This window comes from Chiloscyllium plagiosum, chromosome 25 (assembly GCF_004010195.1).
Source record: "Chiloscyllium plagiosum isolate BGI_BamShark_2017 chromosome 25, ASM401019v2, whole genome shotgun sequence".
NCBI classification, from domain to species: domain Eukaryota; kingdom Metazoa; phylum Chordata; class Chondrichthyes; order Orectolobiformes; family Hemiscylliidae; genus Chiloscyllium; species Chiloscyllium plagiosum.
The window spans coordinates 24,316,481-24,332,879 of NC_057734.1; the positions used below are offsets into that span (position 1 = coordinate 24,316,481).

Sequence of the window (16,399 nt, forward strand, 5' to 3'; positions counted from 1 at the left end):
GGTGGTACGTGTATGGAATGAGCTGCCAGAGGATGTGGTGGAGACTAGTACAATTGCAACATTTAAAAGGCATTTGGATGGGTATATGAATAGGAAGGGTTTGGAGGGATATGGGCCGGGTGCTGGCAGGTGGGACTAGATTGGGTTGGGATATCTGGTTGGCATGGATGGGTTGGACCGAAGGATCTGTTTCCATGCTGTACATCTCTATGACTCTAAGTACTGTAAATATTTTGTTTACATTCTAATATCTAAAACACTGATTAAAGCTCTCCACTGCTGTATTAGGTATTTGATTCTGAAAGGTTAATAATGAGGAATGCTTTAAACTCTACCCAACATAGTGACATCATAAGAACCTGGATTGGGAGAACAGTTCTCGATGTTCAGCTAATAGATCTACCCTTTGGGTTTATTCCTAATCTTTCTAACAACATCTGTCATACCAAATTACTGTTTACCTGATTACTTTCATACAATACCTTACATCTTATTTCAGGAAAAGGCTCCTTCCAATTAAGACTACTTTCTGGCTTTCCTCTGCAGAACTAGACAAAGCAGGCCCTGTAGATGTTAACCTAAAAGGAAGGTAGTAGCAGCACCTTATCATAAACATGAGTCCAGCCAGTTCATACAACATGACTAACAGAGATGAGGATTCATCATACAACATCTTGTCCAGTTATAGAGTCATAGAGACGTACAGCATGGGAACAAACCCTTTGGTTCAACTCGTCCATGCCGATCAGATATCCTAACCTAATCTCATCCCATTTGCCAGCACTTGGCCCATATTCCTCTTAACCCTTCCTATTCATATACCCATCCAGGTGCTGTTTAAATGTTGTAATTGTATCAGCCTGCATCACTTCCTCTGGCAGCTCATTCCATACACACACCACCTTTTCAATGAAAATGTTGCCTTTAGGTCCCTTTGAAATCTTTCCCCTTTTGCCCTAAACCTATGTCCTCCAGTTTGTGACTCCCCCAACCCAGGGAAAAGACCTTATTATTTTATCCTATCCATGCCCCTCATAATTTTATAAACATCTATAAGGTCACCCCTTAGCCTCCAATGCACATGGGAAAACTGCCCCAGCTTATTCAGTTTCTCCCTATAGCTCAAATCCCGGCAACATCCTTGTAAATCTTTTTTGAACTCTTTCAAGTTTCACAACATCCTTCTTATAGGAGGGAGACCGGATTTGTATAAAATATTCCAAAAATGCTCTAACTAATGTCTTGTACAGCTACAACATGACCTTCCAACTCCTATACTCAATGCACTGACCAATAAAGAAAGCATACAAAATTCCTTCTTCGCTATCTTATCTACTCCACATTCAAGGAACTATAAACCTGCACTCCAAGGTCTCTTTTTTCAGCAACATTCCCCAGGACCTTGCCATTAAGTGTATAAGTCCTCCTCTGATTTGCCTTTCCAAAATGCAGCACCTCATAATTACCTAAATTAAACTCCACCTGCCACTCCTCGGCCCAATGGCCCATCTGATCAAGATCCTGTTGTACTCTGAGGTAATCTTCTTTGCTGTCCACTGCACTGCCAATTTTGGTGTCATCTGCAAACTTACTAACTATATCTTCTATGCTCAATCCAAATCATTTATATAAATGACGAAAAGCAGTGGATTCAGCACCGACCCTTGTGGCACACCACTGGTTACAGGCCTCCAGTCTAAAAAGCAACCCTCTACCATTGTCTTTTATCTTTCAGCCAGTTCTGTATCCAAATGGCTAATTCTTCCTATATTCCATGTGAATACCACATTTACCATGACTAATCCATCTAATCTGCACATCCCTGGACAGTACAGGATAATTTAACATAGCCAAGCCACCTAATCCACCTACCTATCAAAATCTTTCATAATTTTAAAAATGTTTGAAAGGAAAGAGACCCACCAAGGCTGTTAATTTTCTCTTGTCAATATACCTTGCTAACCAGTCTACCATGAGAAACTTTGTCGACTGCCTTACTGAAGTCCATCTAGATCACGTCTACTGTTCTGCCCTCATCAATCTTATTGATTCCTTCTTCAAAAAACTCAATCAAGCTAGTGAGACATGACAGTTCTTCCAGTCTCCTCTGCTTGGAATCTTCATAATATATGACTCTTGATATGAAAATGATATCATCATCGCGATCATATTGATTCCCATTATGCAACAAATATATTGCTAGATCTTCACATTCAGGTTTGTTAGGGATTACTTAAGTATAAAGCACAGAAATGGGCCTTGCAGCTAAGCAGTTCATTTCCGGCTCCACCTGAGTTCCTATCTGACTTTTCTTATCCAACTCTATCAGCATTTCACTCTATTCTCTTCTCCTTCATATTCTTATTTAGCCTGTCCTTAGATGCCTCTCTTCTGCTTGGTTCAACCAATCCCACTGTTCATGAGTTCCACATTCTCTAAGTAAACAAAATTCTTCTGACTTTTGGCTTTGATTTTTATTAGTGATAATGTTATATTGATAATTTCTTGTTTGACTCATCGTCATTAATGGAAACATTCTGTACATGTTGACACTATTATAGAAGCCAACAGTGCGGAAAGAGGCCATTTGACCCATTGAGTTTACACCAACACATTTCTGCCACCGACAATCAGACCACAGCACCAAAGATATATTTCCTTCCCCACCCCTTTTCTGTGTTCTGCAGAGACTATTCCCTCCGTGACTCCCTTGTTAGGTTCATGCCCCCCCACCAATCCACCCTTCACACCTGCCACCTTCCCTTGTCGCTGCAGGAGGTGTAGAACCTGCACCCACACTTCCCCCTCACCTCGATCCAAGGCCCCAAAGGATCTTTTTCACATCTATGTGGTCTCCTCTACATCGGGGAGACAAGATACCAACTCACAGAACGTTTCAGGGAACATCTCTGGGACACACACACCAAACAACCCCAAGGGCCTGTGACCGACCACATCAACTCCCCTTCCCATTCCCCCAAGGACATTCAAGTCCTGAGCCTCCTTCACCACCAAATCCAAGCCACCCGACAATTGGAGCAAGAATGCCTCATCTTTCGCGTTTGGACCCTTCAACCACACAGCATCAATATTGACTTCACCAGTTTCTAAATCTCCCCTCCCCCCGCTTCATCCCAGATCTAACTCAGCACTGCCCTCTTGACCTTCTTCTTGACCTTCCCGTCTATTCGCTCCACTCTCCTCACTGTTCTATCACTATTACCCCCCCATCTGCATCCACCTATGCCTTCCCAGCTACCTTCCCCCAGCCCCACCCCACCCTACTATTTATCTCTCAGCCTCCTTGTCCCTCCACATTCTTGATGAAGCGCTTATGCCCGAAACATTGACTCTCCTGCTCCTCAGATCCTGCCTGACCTGCTGTGCTTTTCCAGTGCCACACTTTTCGAATATAAATTGAGAAGGACAAGGAAGGAAATTTATAGTGGTCACAATCAAATAGAATGTTATTTTTGATTTTAATTTTAATCACTTATTTTGAACACATGAATGCACTGTTATCCAAAGTATACAAATCAGCAATCAAAACAATCTTAACTGTATCTAAGATTCTGTTTAACAACTTGGATGGTCAGATTTCAACATAAAGACTGGTTTTGTATGTTCTCCTAAGACTATGTTTCTGCATTCTGATTAACTCCAAACCGAGCTTCTGATCTTATGTCTCTTCCGTCATAAAGACAGGATATTTTTGCCTTCACTTCCTATCTCAGGCTATTTTCCATTGAAGCTTTTATACATGCCAATGCCACTTCAAAACCTTATTACTCCAATGTCTTCCTGATATATTTCCTAAGCTCTGATTTCCTGCTGGAACATACTGCTGGAACATATCCTGCAATCTGAGCACTGACTCAACTGCCTTGTTCTTAATTACTTACATTAATTCCCAATCTCCAAATGCACAAATTTAAAATAATTTTCTTGTATTCATGTCTTTATTATTTGCTATCATTGTGAACTCCTCTAGCCTTTCACATTCCCCATTACCCTTCATTCTGCCAAATACTCCATTCCTCTGACTCCAGTCTTGTGGATTGCTCCTTTTTTTTATCCCATTATGAGTTGTAATTCTTCCAGTCATTTACAGCCTACTCTCCAGAATTTCCTCCACCTTTTCACCCTTAAAATGCTCATTGAATGTTGTTATTGTGTTGCGTTTTTACTCATGGCATCCCAGCTACAAAATTTAAAGTACACTAATTTATTGCTAATGTTTCTGCAATGGCTTACCAACATTTTTAATTTATAACAATATATATAGGTGTTATCTCCAAATGTACTGTCATCCATTTAACAATATGGTGGTCAGGTCTAGAATGAAAGCATTTTTCTTTGATGGAACACTGAAAAGCTAGTGTGATGAGCTAATCTACCAACCAACACACACATACACGATTGACATATGCTGAATGCGTCATCTGTATTTTCATGACACATTGTAGCACTGAAGATGCGAACAACAGTTAATTTTACTGATGCATAAATTCCTGGTTATGATGTTTCTTGGATCAATTTCAAATACATTGTACACAGGCAGATACTTAACTAGCTGTGTTGGCACAAAACTGATATTTTTAAGTGGTCACAAATGTAACCAAGAAGAAATATGCTTCCTGAGAAATAATTATCCTCTGAACATTTGGAAGCAAATTGCTGCTCCAAGATTGCTGTTGCTGGATTTTAATGACTCTAAATTTGGTTTAATATTTTTAACAGGGACATTGAATATGCTGTCACATCTATCAACTATGAAGAATTTCAAAACTTGCAAAGGGCACGATATTGGGGTTGTAGTTAATCCTCAGGAGGATCATAACAAAATACAAGACAAAAACAAAATTGTCAAAATGGTAAATGAATTTCAATAAAAACATATGAGAAGTGATAAAAAGGCCATAAAGATCTTGGAAAATAAAAGTCTAAAGGGGGTACTGACGGAAAAGAATCCAGAGACACACGTTCATAATTGCTAAATCAGTAAAGTAGTAACAAGCTAACAATGGGATAAAACTGCAAAAACTGGGGCTCATTTCTTGTAGAACATAATCAAAACGTCACTTAGATAAATTATATGGAACCTTAGGTATACTACTTTCAGAGAACTGTGTTCCGTCTTGCTCTTCATGCTACTCAAAAGGATATAGAAATACTGAAGATACTAAAGACAAGGTGAAAACAGGATTGGGAAGTAATAACTGATCAAGAAAGACTGACAGACTGGGTTATTTTCTCAGGAAAAAAAAGACCTAAAATGGCTTTTAAAACTCTGAGCAGTTTTGATAAGTAGACTAGGACACCATATTTGCCCCTTGGAGGACAGTTCAAAGAAAGGGGTAAATTAAGGCTTTGGACCATAAACCATCGGGCAGAATGGCCTGCCTCGATGATGAATGCTCTAGAGTGCTGCATACAGCAATTCAAAAACTCAACCAGTTAAGACAGCCATTTGAGTAAGGTTCTGGCTGCTGACAAAGTACCCTACACACAACGAGAATTCACTCCTTCAGAAAGGAAGACAGGAAAAATTTAATTCCAGCGTTTCTGAGCCAGAGTTGATTTTATATCCAACTCATTGACATGGAAATGTCTTTCCAAGCATCTTATGCATTTACATCGTCCTCTCGTGGATTCACAAAAAAAAGGACATTTATTTGCGCTTCAAAGAGGCCATATCGCCACATTTTCAAATATGTGAAAACTATAATTTAAATCGTCCAAAAGATAACAGTAAATGTTACTACTACATGCTAAAGACTCACTTCAATTGTATTAAATTGGAAGAGAAATAAAGTTGAGATAAGATCTCATAACAGCGCGAACTTCACGCTTCTTCCCAAAGTTTGATAATACTAAAGTCTAACGTTGCCATGGTTATTGGGTCACTGTGACGGAACTGTTAACGTCTCCATTTCAAAGTGACCATGGCAACTGAATCTTGGAGACCAGGCCGCGAGAAAATGAGAGCCCCTGGGCTTTAGTTCAGAGAGTGGCAAACTTTAGGCTTAAAAAAAATGTACAGTTGTCGTTACTTTTAGAAAATGATTCTTCGGCTGCGTTTCCTTCCATCTGAAATAATGCTGATTGTCCTAGGTGTCTTGGTATGTTAAATTGCCAAATGGGCTTGTAGAACATGGCATTGTGCAGTCTCAGAGTGAAAAATCCTGAATATCCACCCTATATTCTCAGTTCTAACAACTCCACCTTCCCAAAGAAGAAAATATAGAAACAATTAGAGGGTACTGTTAACAGTACAGTAACTCAATAGCTAATTCAAACCTAGGATTTTCTTAATTGTGAATTTTCACAATCTGAGAGAATGCATTAAAATGGTATTTTAAACGTTTGGGTATTCTCACCCGATACAACAGCAGTTCAGCATATGGATAAAAATAAAGAAAACGGGCAAAGCCAAAGAAGTAGTGTAATTTATATATTGCATATATAGCTCAAGATGTCTGTATACAAAAGTATTTAGGCAAAATAAAAATTGGTTTATCAGGTGGTGAGTAATCCTAGATCTTTAACTAGATTGTGTAGTCTTTAGCAAATAATATCCTCAGATTGATTCTATTTTTGTCAAGATGTTTTATGGGAGTGTGGTATTTTTGAAAGGAATGCTTCATTTGTCTGATCGCTATCATTATTTGCAGAATGTGTGTTAGTTTCTGTTTGCAATGTGTTATATGAATCAAACATCATAAAGAAAAGATTAGTTGAATACATATTTTCTGGAACAGCTCAAATTCACATTAGTACCAGCAATGTTTACACAACAGGGATGCTGTGTGAAATTGATATGTCGATAGGTACATTTACTAATGTGAAGTAAATGTTTTTGAGATGGGAATTCAATCTGTTTTCAAGTAACATATTTTGCTGTCAAGAACAAATGATTTTTGCCTGAGAAAAAAATCTGTTCTACTGTTAAAGCCAACTCCCAATACTTTACTGCAGACATTTCATATCTGAAATCAGTTCAGTATTTGCATTCTTCCTGAAGTACAGACTTCAATCATCATACTAAATGTTTCATCAAAATAACCTCAGTGAATTTGATCACTACTTTTCCCTCCAAATGTTTTTCATCATTCACAATCTTATTGTAGATGGGTGTAATAGTGACATTACCGATTTTGATTAAAACTTGGCTCATGACTGGTAACAGCTTTCCCACTATCGAAAACTTTCCCACTGGCTATACTTCCTATGTCCTGTCATCTCCAAACTATCATGGTGGTGATTGGTCATCAACCCATCACTAAAAAAAGTTAATTATTCTGACTTTCCAAATGAACACCAAACTGCAATCTTCCTTTTCTTTGCCAAGTTCTGTAAAATGCTATTCCCTATCAAATCTAATACTACTTTTCTTGCTACTGTCTGAATCTCTCAAATCAGTTTTCCACTGCCACAACATTTAAATAAAAATGGAAGCATTAAATTACAAAAAGATATTACTACATTAATTGAATTGGTAAAAGGGTGCTATATGGATATCAAAATAGTCAAGTTCAGAGGCTGATCTAGGCATCTTTTTAAAAACTTATCTGTCTGGATTCATCTCTTATTTGTGTGTAAATGTGTTGTGTTACTATTTCTTCTTACATTTAGTAATTTAAACAATCTCACAAGAAAGCCTGCTAAGGTTGGCTCATTTTAAAACACAAGCTTATTTGCGGCTGGGAGAAACGTATCCACAAGGGAGGGCATTCTTTTTGAACTAAACCTTTTTGCAATGGATTGAGGGGTAGCTGAATAACAAAGGGGTGCCAGTTCACTCCTCCTCAGCCGGGAGCTTAATGGTTTGATATATTCCATCTGAAAATCCAACAATTTGGGAAATTTCACTTAGGACTCATCGTACAAATTGTAAGGTTATCCACTTTAGATCCAATAAGGCTAACTCAGAATACTTTCAAAGTGGTGAAAAGCTAACAGTTGTGTCGGTGCAAAGGAACCTACAAATATGGTCCACATATCTAGATCATTAAAATATAATGGAGAGGTGCAAAAAGAAATGAAAAAGACTAACTCAAACACTAGCATTTTAACAACTAGAATTAGAAATTATTGAACAATAACAAAATATTGCAGTTGCTGTAAATCTGAAGTAAAAACAATCAGTGGAGAGAGAAATAAAATTCATGTTTTGTGTCCAATATGATTCTTCTTTGGAATTGAAGAGAGAGTTGGAAACATGATGAGTTTTCACTTGTACAAAAAGGTGGAGAGGAACAAGTAGAACAGAAGGAAAGCTTTGGGTAGGATTAAATGTGAGGTAGATCAAAGATCACTGTTGGCACAGGACAAAATGCAATGGGAATGTTAAGAGTAGTAAAGAAAAGCCATGTAGAGTAGGTGTTAATGGTAGAATATAGGTCAAGAAAATATGGTGCAAAGCAGTCACCCAGTCTGAGATTAGTCTCCCCAGTGTAGAAGAGGTGGCATTTTGAGCAATAAATATAGTAGATTAACCTGGAAGAAATTTAAGATCTTGGACAGTGAGGAGGAAAGAGGTAAAAGAGCACATGCCACTGTTCTTGCAATTGTTTGTGAAGGTACTGTGAGAGCAAGATGAGGTGTCAGGGGTGGTGGAAGAGCAGACCATGGTGTGCAAAGTGAACAGCCTCTTCCTAATGTTGATTGTGGAGGGTAAAACATGCTTGAACTGGCTGAAATGGTGCAAGGTATTCTTTGAATACAAGGGTTGGTGGGACAGAAGGTAAAAGCAAAGAGAACTCTATCACAGCTCTGGGCAGGACAGAAAGGGCTGAGGGCAGAAGTATGGAAAATGGGTCAGATGTGGTTAAGAGTCATTCCAACCACAGATGATGAGTGGGATGCAGAATCCTTGATTGAGGAATGAGGAAAAAATGTTGGAAGCACTTTTGTGACTTTTGTAATTTTCAGACTTGGGAAATCCATCACAGCAGTATAAAATTAATAATTTGATATCTGGATTCCTTGGGATACATTATAAGGAGAGATCATAGATATTAGGGCTGTATTCCTGGGAATTTAGAAGATTAGGAATGAATTGCTAGATTTGTCAAGTTATTAAAGAGAACTCTCAGGATGGATAGCAAGAAATTATTTCCACTGATTGGGGAATCTAGATCTGGAGCCTTTGAATTAGAGCTAAGCTTTTTAGTTGAAGTCAGAGAACATTTGGAACTCTACAAGTTGTAGTGATTGCTGAGACAATTGCTAATTATAAGTTTGAGATTAATAACTTTATGTTGACCATAAATATTCATAAATAAGGAACAGAGGCGGCTATATGGAGTTAGATCACAGATGATTTATTTGAATGCCAATACAGACTGAAGGATAAATGGCTTATTCTTCTTTCTGTTTCCTATTCAACTCACAAAGATACATTCGTTGCAGGTGACATTTTTGTTTTCATCCTCTTCAATTGCTCTGCATTCAATAGTGTGCTCAACTGTATCATCCTTCTCTAATGTCTCAGCATGACCACACTTACAGGATCTCTTAAGTGTAACATAATCATAACAGTTCTAGCAATTACTTATCTTCCCTCTTTTGACCATTGACTTTGATGACCCCTAAATATATAAACCTCAAATCCTCCATATACTGATCATCTAAAGATATGGCTTCAGCTTCCACACGTACACTGATGACGACTCCCAGCCCTTCCTCATTACTATTTCTCTAGATCTCTTCACTGACTCTCCATAGTCATCAATATCCAAAATGGATGAGCTGCAGTTTCATCCAATTAATCTTCGGAAAGGCTGAAGCCATCATCTTTGGCTACCTCTGCAAATTCCATGCCTACACCATCCACTTCTTCAGACCATTTTGTCAGGTTGAACCAGAAGGTTTGCTTCTTCATTATCCTTCTCAATGTGAACTGTGATTTACACACCTACTCTCCCAGCACAAAATCACAACATTTGCCCCATAACATTTCCTGCATTCATCCCTGCTTCAGCCCATATGCTATTGAAACTTTAATGTTTTTTCATCAGCAGTCTTGACTATTCTGATATTTTCTTCAGCCCAGTGTCCATTCTTCATTCACTGTAAACATTAGCTCATTTAGAATTCTTTATGTTCATCCCTATCTTGCACAAAGTTCCACTCACCCTTCATTCATGGCTTTCTTATTGATATTTGCTACTGGTCATAATATCTCCAACTTAATGTTCTAATTACCATGCTTGAATCTTTTCATGACATTGCTGTACCCTATTTTAAGCCATAAAAACACCCCCAGAAAATTCCATTCCTTTCACCCTGGCCATATGTGCAGTTTTACTTCCTTTGCCCAGCCAATGGTGACTATGCTTTAAGCCATTATGTATTCAAACTCCATCCCTAAACATTTTTTCAACTCCCCATTTCCTTCTGTCCTTCATCCTTCAAAATGTATTTCTTTCATTAAACTTTTGAGTACTTCTCTTAATTTCTCACTTTGTATCTCAGCATCCATTCCAGATACTAGTTCTGAAGCACATTAAAGTGTAGCATTAATCAATATTTTTGCTGAGATGGTTAGTGGTCTGAAAATTCCTGTATATTATGCTAGAATTTTTGAAGTTATGAATTTTGACAAGTCTGTTCCATTTTGCTCTAGCAGACAACCTTAATTAAATAAAAATAGAAAAGGTTACATTATACTCCACCAGCCAGCATCTGAGCAGAGATGGACAGGTCAATAATTCAAGCTGAACCATTCATAAGAACTGAAGAATAAAAGATAAGCCAGCATTTTTAGATAGAATCAGAGCTTGAAGAGAGAAGGGAAAAAAACCAAACAACTGTAGAGAAGGACATAAAGTGGAATGATCATTACACAGTGTTAAAGATCAGCTCAGTTAGGTGTTGAAAAGAAAGAAAAATATGTGAGCTGAAGCAGTGAGAGCCAGACCAAGATCAGTTTGGTAAATTGGGAGAACTTGCAGAAAGCATGCAAATCAAATCTGAAATTATAAAGAAAGAATATGTATTTATATAGACAATTTGATATACTCTTTATTCTATATAATTAAGGTCCAAAACAAGGCAATGAGATAAATTAGTAATCTATTTTGATATTGTTTGCTGAGGGAAAAATGTTAGCAGGGCCACTGGGTGCAGGATCAAAATATGATGTTTGGAGTACCTCGTGTACTCAAAGGACGTTGGGGCAAAGAACTATTTTGTTTTGGATTCCCCACACTTGTGGGTTTTTGTTACTTTGTATTGCCATAGGCTCATGCTATAACTATTCCTTTAACATTGCCAAATTGAAGTTCCCTTGTAATGTGGTGCTATATTGTTCAGACTACAAAATCCTCAGTTGGATTAATGGTCATTCTGAGTTAGCTGATCATATTTCCATTGCTGAGCAAGCATCTGGTTTAACACTAAGGGAGTTCAGAAGGAAAGTTAGCCTCGGACCAATCTAGTGATGGGCTCAGAATTGCAGGAATTCTGAAAAGCAGACACTTAAATCCACATGAAAATTAAATTTAGAAACTGGCTAAGAATCAAATATTCATTCACCAGTTCATTAGTACACTCCTCAAAATAACTTTTGGAATTTTTTTTGGTATATTGTCTGTCATCATCTAATAATTCCCTAAACTCAATCAAGGTTCATGTTATGTGAAAGAAAATTCTTTCAAGTTGTTGTTTTGTACAAAAGGAGACTGGAATGCAGAAGTTGTCAGGAAGAACAAAGATTCTCTTAAGGGTAACGGAGAAACTGAAACAGTCATTCAAAATGGAAATCTGTATGAAGCAATTGTTACAATTCCAGCTGATGGTACTAGTGAACAAGTTAGGACCCAGAATGAAATTTGGCCTGAAAGATCATATTTTCTTTGGTTAATATGGTGATCATTCCCTGAAAGATAGCCACATAGGGCTGCAGAGTTCTTCAAACAATAAAAGTTTATTATACAAAAGACACAAAAAAGTCATCAAGATATAGAACAGTTGGAAAAAGAACCCTTAAAATATCCAGCATTACAAAGTTTCAATCTATTCCCCCAATCACTTTACAGCAATTCAAATCCAGAGAAATTACCTTTCTCTTTCAAATCCTTAAATTCAACATAATTGATTGCCTCCAACTCTTTCCAATGAACTGTGAAATCTTCTTGCATGAATATCCACAAAACTGAGAGTTTAGACTTTCTCAGTTTTCTTAATAACCTGTAGATTTCTAACCAAATACTCCTGCTCTGGATGATACACAAATGAAACTTTTCCACTGAGGTAACTGTGTGCTCCTTGAACTACCCTGTGCTCTTTTCATTTTAGGACATAAATTTCCTTCTGACCATAGTAGGATCTTCTCCATAACTGAAGTTATCTCTCTTTTTCATGGACTCCTACTCTTCCTGTCGAATTTTATGTGACTGAGATCTAGGCACAACACAGTCCAGAAATAATCCTGGATGTTCCTCTTGTAATATTTCAGTTTCTTTCAGTCTTACTAGTTCTTCCACCATTCTCAATGTGGCCAAAGCATTTCACAAGATATAAACAATTCCTTTTATAGGAATTTGTTGTATGGTTCCAACTACAATGTCTCCATTTACTAAGTCGTTCTTTAATCCAACAATATATAATGGCACTAATTGTACTCTCCATGTATACTTCCAATTAATATTTTCTCTTTCATTAACCCTTTTGGAAGACAAATAGTATCATCAGCTGACATCAGTGGCTTGTTCCAGTGTCTCTCAATATGTCTATTGGTTTACCTCTTTGATTTGAAGCATATAAAAAACCCACCTTTTTTCTGAGATAAAATCTTCAGAATCTCTAGTTACCTGATTCTCATTATTAATATTTAAAAGATAACTTTAATGATTGTTCACAATTGTCTCTTCTTTTTAAGAAAACATGTTCTATCTGTACTATCATTACAGTTTTAGTACTTCCTTCCTTCCTGATGCCCCCTGTTTTGAGGGTTACTTAGCCATCCCTATTAATGCAATGAATCTTCAATTTAATTTTCAGCAATTGGCTTTGATTTGTCTCTATCTCTGGGGTGGGGAGTCAAGAACTAGAGGGCATAGATTTAGAGTGAGAGGGGAAAGATATAAAAGGGGCAACTTTTTCACGCAGAGGCTGGTACGTGTATGGAATGAGCTGCCAGAGGATGTGGTGGAGGCTAGTACAATTGCAACATTTAAAAGGCATCTGGATGGGTATATGAATAGGAAGGATTTGGAGGGTTATGGGTTGGGTACTGGCAGGTGGGACTAGATTGAGTTGGGATATCTGGTTGGCATGGACAGGTTGGACCGAAGGGTCTGTTTCCGTGCTGTACATCTCTGTGACTGTATAACTCTATCTTAAGTTTCCTGTTTTCTAATTTTAATTCATGGGGAAGTAATGGCCTAATTGTATTACTACTGGACTATTAATCTGGGGATTTGGTTCAAATTCCACCGTGACCTCGTCAGCAATGCCCTCATCCCGTCAATGAATTTTTTAAAATAACCATACAGTCTGTTCTGCTATAATGCAAGTTTCTTCAGTGTGAACTGCCTATAGCACGATTTCAGAATTTAGACTATTATCAGTAGAACATGAACTTTCCTCACCTGTGTTGGCTATAATGTGATCCAGTCCCATTAAATGGCACTGCTATTACGTGATTTTCTTATAGCATGGGAATGGAACTATCACATTATATCAGAACAGACTGTCTTCAGCATTTCTTCCTTACAGATCCTGCTTTTATTTTAACTTTCAATTTTATCTGCTAACTCTCTCAGTCCAATGTTACTCAAAACTTTAATGACTTGGAGGTGGCGGTGTTGGACTGGGGTGGACAAAGTTAAAAATCACACAACACCAGATTATAATCCAACAGGTTTATTTAGAAGCACTAGATTTCAGAGCACCACTCCTTCATTGGGTGGTTGATAACCATCTGATGAAGGCGCAGCCCTCTGAAAGTTAGTACTTCCAAATAAATCTGTTATAGTATAACCTGGTTTTGTATGATTTTTAACTTTGTCAAAGATTTCAAATAGTTCACTGGTATGTCTTCTATTACCAGAAACCTCTTAGCAACATTCATAGCCATCTTGACAATCTAATCCATGCAATAAACTTCCCATCCTCCCTTTACCTTTCTCAATCTGTCTGTCTTCTTTCCTCTCAGCTGAAAGAAAATAATCCATGCAGCTTTGTCCTCCAAAAATCATCGCCACCACTATTACTCCACCAGGAAACATTTTGCATTGAAATGAAAGTTGGCAGTTTTTTCCAGAGAGACTTAAATGCAATTTGGTAAAAAGGTAACCGATTTATAAAAAATGATATGAAAGAAAACTTTGTGGGAACAACATGACCTCTATCAAACACCTACCCTATCACCAGCATGGCCCTCTCTACCATCCACCTCTCATTGCTTTCTCCCATGGTGTGACTCTCATCTCTCTCCCATCCTCCCCAAGCCAGATTCTGCCTGAGACCGAATTCATTACAAACCCATAATTCGCCTTGAGATCATAGAATCCCTTCTGTGTGGAAGTAGGCCAATCAGCCTATCATGTCCACTCTGACCCTCTGAAGAGCATCCCACCCAGATCCACTATCCCCCCCACCTTATCCCTGCATTTCCCTATGGCTAATTCATCTAGTCTGAACATCTCTGGACACTACAGGCAATTTAGCTTGGCCAATCCACCTAATCCTTGGACTTTGGGAGGAAACCAGACCACCCAGAGGAAGCACAAGCAGACATGAGGAGAACGTGCAAACTCCATGTAGACAGCCACCTGAGGGTGGAATAGAACCCAGATCCCTGGTGCTGTGAGATAGCAGTGCTGACCACTGAGTCACTGTGGCGATGGTCAGCTGCCACTCGAATTGCAAAAGTCCATTAAATGAAAGGATTCCACAGTGCTGTCAGGGATAGAGTTCCAGGATTTTGACCCAGCAGCAATAAAAAAAAGCAAAATATTTCCAAATCATATACCAGTTCAATGAAGAGTGCAGAAGGCTATATCAGGAGTAACATCAGATATGTCTAAAAATAAGTTACAAAACCAGGTCTACCTGTTTGCCAGTTAGCATAAATAACAATTGATAGACAGGGCTAAATGATTGTATAGCCAATAGATCTATGGTAGATGAGTTTGAGGGGAACTTACAGGTGGTTTACCCAGCTGTCTGCAATCTTGATCTTATAAGTTGTAGAGGTTGTGATTTTGAAAGATTTTGTCAAAAGAGATTTGGCAAGTTGCTTTAGTGCATTACGTAGATTGTACACACCACTGTCACTGTGCATTAGTGATAGAGGAAGTTAATATTTAAGGTGGTAGATGGGGTGGCAATCAAAAGGGTTGCTTTTTCATGGATGGTGTCACGCTTCTTAAATGTTGTTGATTCTCCATTCAATCAGACAAGTGGAGAATATTCTATCACATTCCTGACTTGCGCTTGTAAAAGGCTTTGGGGAAAGACCATAATTAGTGACCATAATTCAGTTACATTTGGTTTAGCGATGGAAAGAGATAGGTATGTGCCACAGGTCAAGAGTTATCGATGGGGCAAAGGCAATTATAATGCGATTAGGCAAGAATTAGGATGCATGGAATGGGGTTGCAAAATGCGGGGGATGCAGACAATGGAAATGTGGAGCTGGTTTAAGGAACAGATATTGTGTGTCCTTGATAGGTATGTCCCTGTCAGCCAGGGAGGAAGTGATAGGGTAAGGGAACCGTGGTTTACCACAGAAATTGCATCTCTTGTTACGAAGAAGAAGGAGGATCAGATGAGGCGATGGAGAGTTACAGATCAGCTAGGAAGGATTTAAAGAGAGAGTTAAGAAGAGCCAAGAGAGGATATGATCAGTCTTTAGCAAATAGAATAAAGGAGAACCCTAAAGCTTTCTATAGGTATGTGAGGAATAAAAGGATGATTAGGTTAAGAATAGGGCCAATCAAAGACAGAAGTGGGAAGTTGAGCCTGGACCCTATGGAGATCGGAGAGGTGCTAAACGAACATTTCTCATTGGTTTTCACTCAGGAAAAGGAAAATATTGTTGAGGAGAAGAATGAGGTATGAGATATTAGACTAGAAAGGATTGAGGTTAGTTACAAACAGGTGTTACCAATTCTAGAAGAAATGAAAGTAGACAAGTCCCCTGGGCCGGATGGGATTTATCCAAGGATTCTCTGGGAAGCTAGGGAGGAGATAGCTGAGCCTTTGGCTTTGATATTTGAGTCATCATTGTCTACAGGTTTGGTACCAGAGGACTGGAGGATTACAAATGTTGTGCCCTTGTTCAAGAAAGGCAGTAGAGATGATGCAGGTAATTATAGACCAGTGAGCCTTACCTCTGTTGTAGGAAAGGTTTTGGAAAGGATTATAAGAGATAAGATTTATAATC

The 16,399-nt window shown here is 38.3% G+C and overlaps 1 protein-coding gene across 1 annotated transcript in view; it reads right to left on the reverse strand.

The window, feature by feature from the left end:
- The window catches only part of LOC122562410 (coiled-coil domain-containing protein 63-like), a 90,236-nt gene that overhangs the window by 64,771 nt on the left and 9,066 nt on the right, over window positions 1-16,399 (reverse strand). Inside the window, exon 2 of the mRNA XM_043715267.1 lies at window positions 9,396-9,518. Coding sequence (XP_043571202.1) covers window positions 9,396-9,518 — 123 coding nt within the window. The remainder of the gene's footprint in view (window positions 1-9,395; window positions 9,519-16,399) is intronic.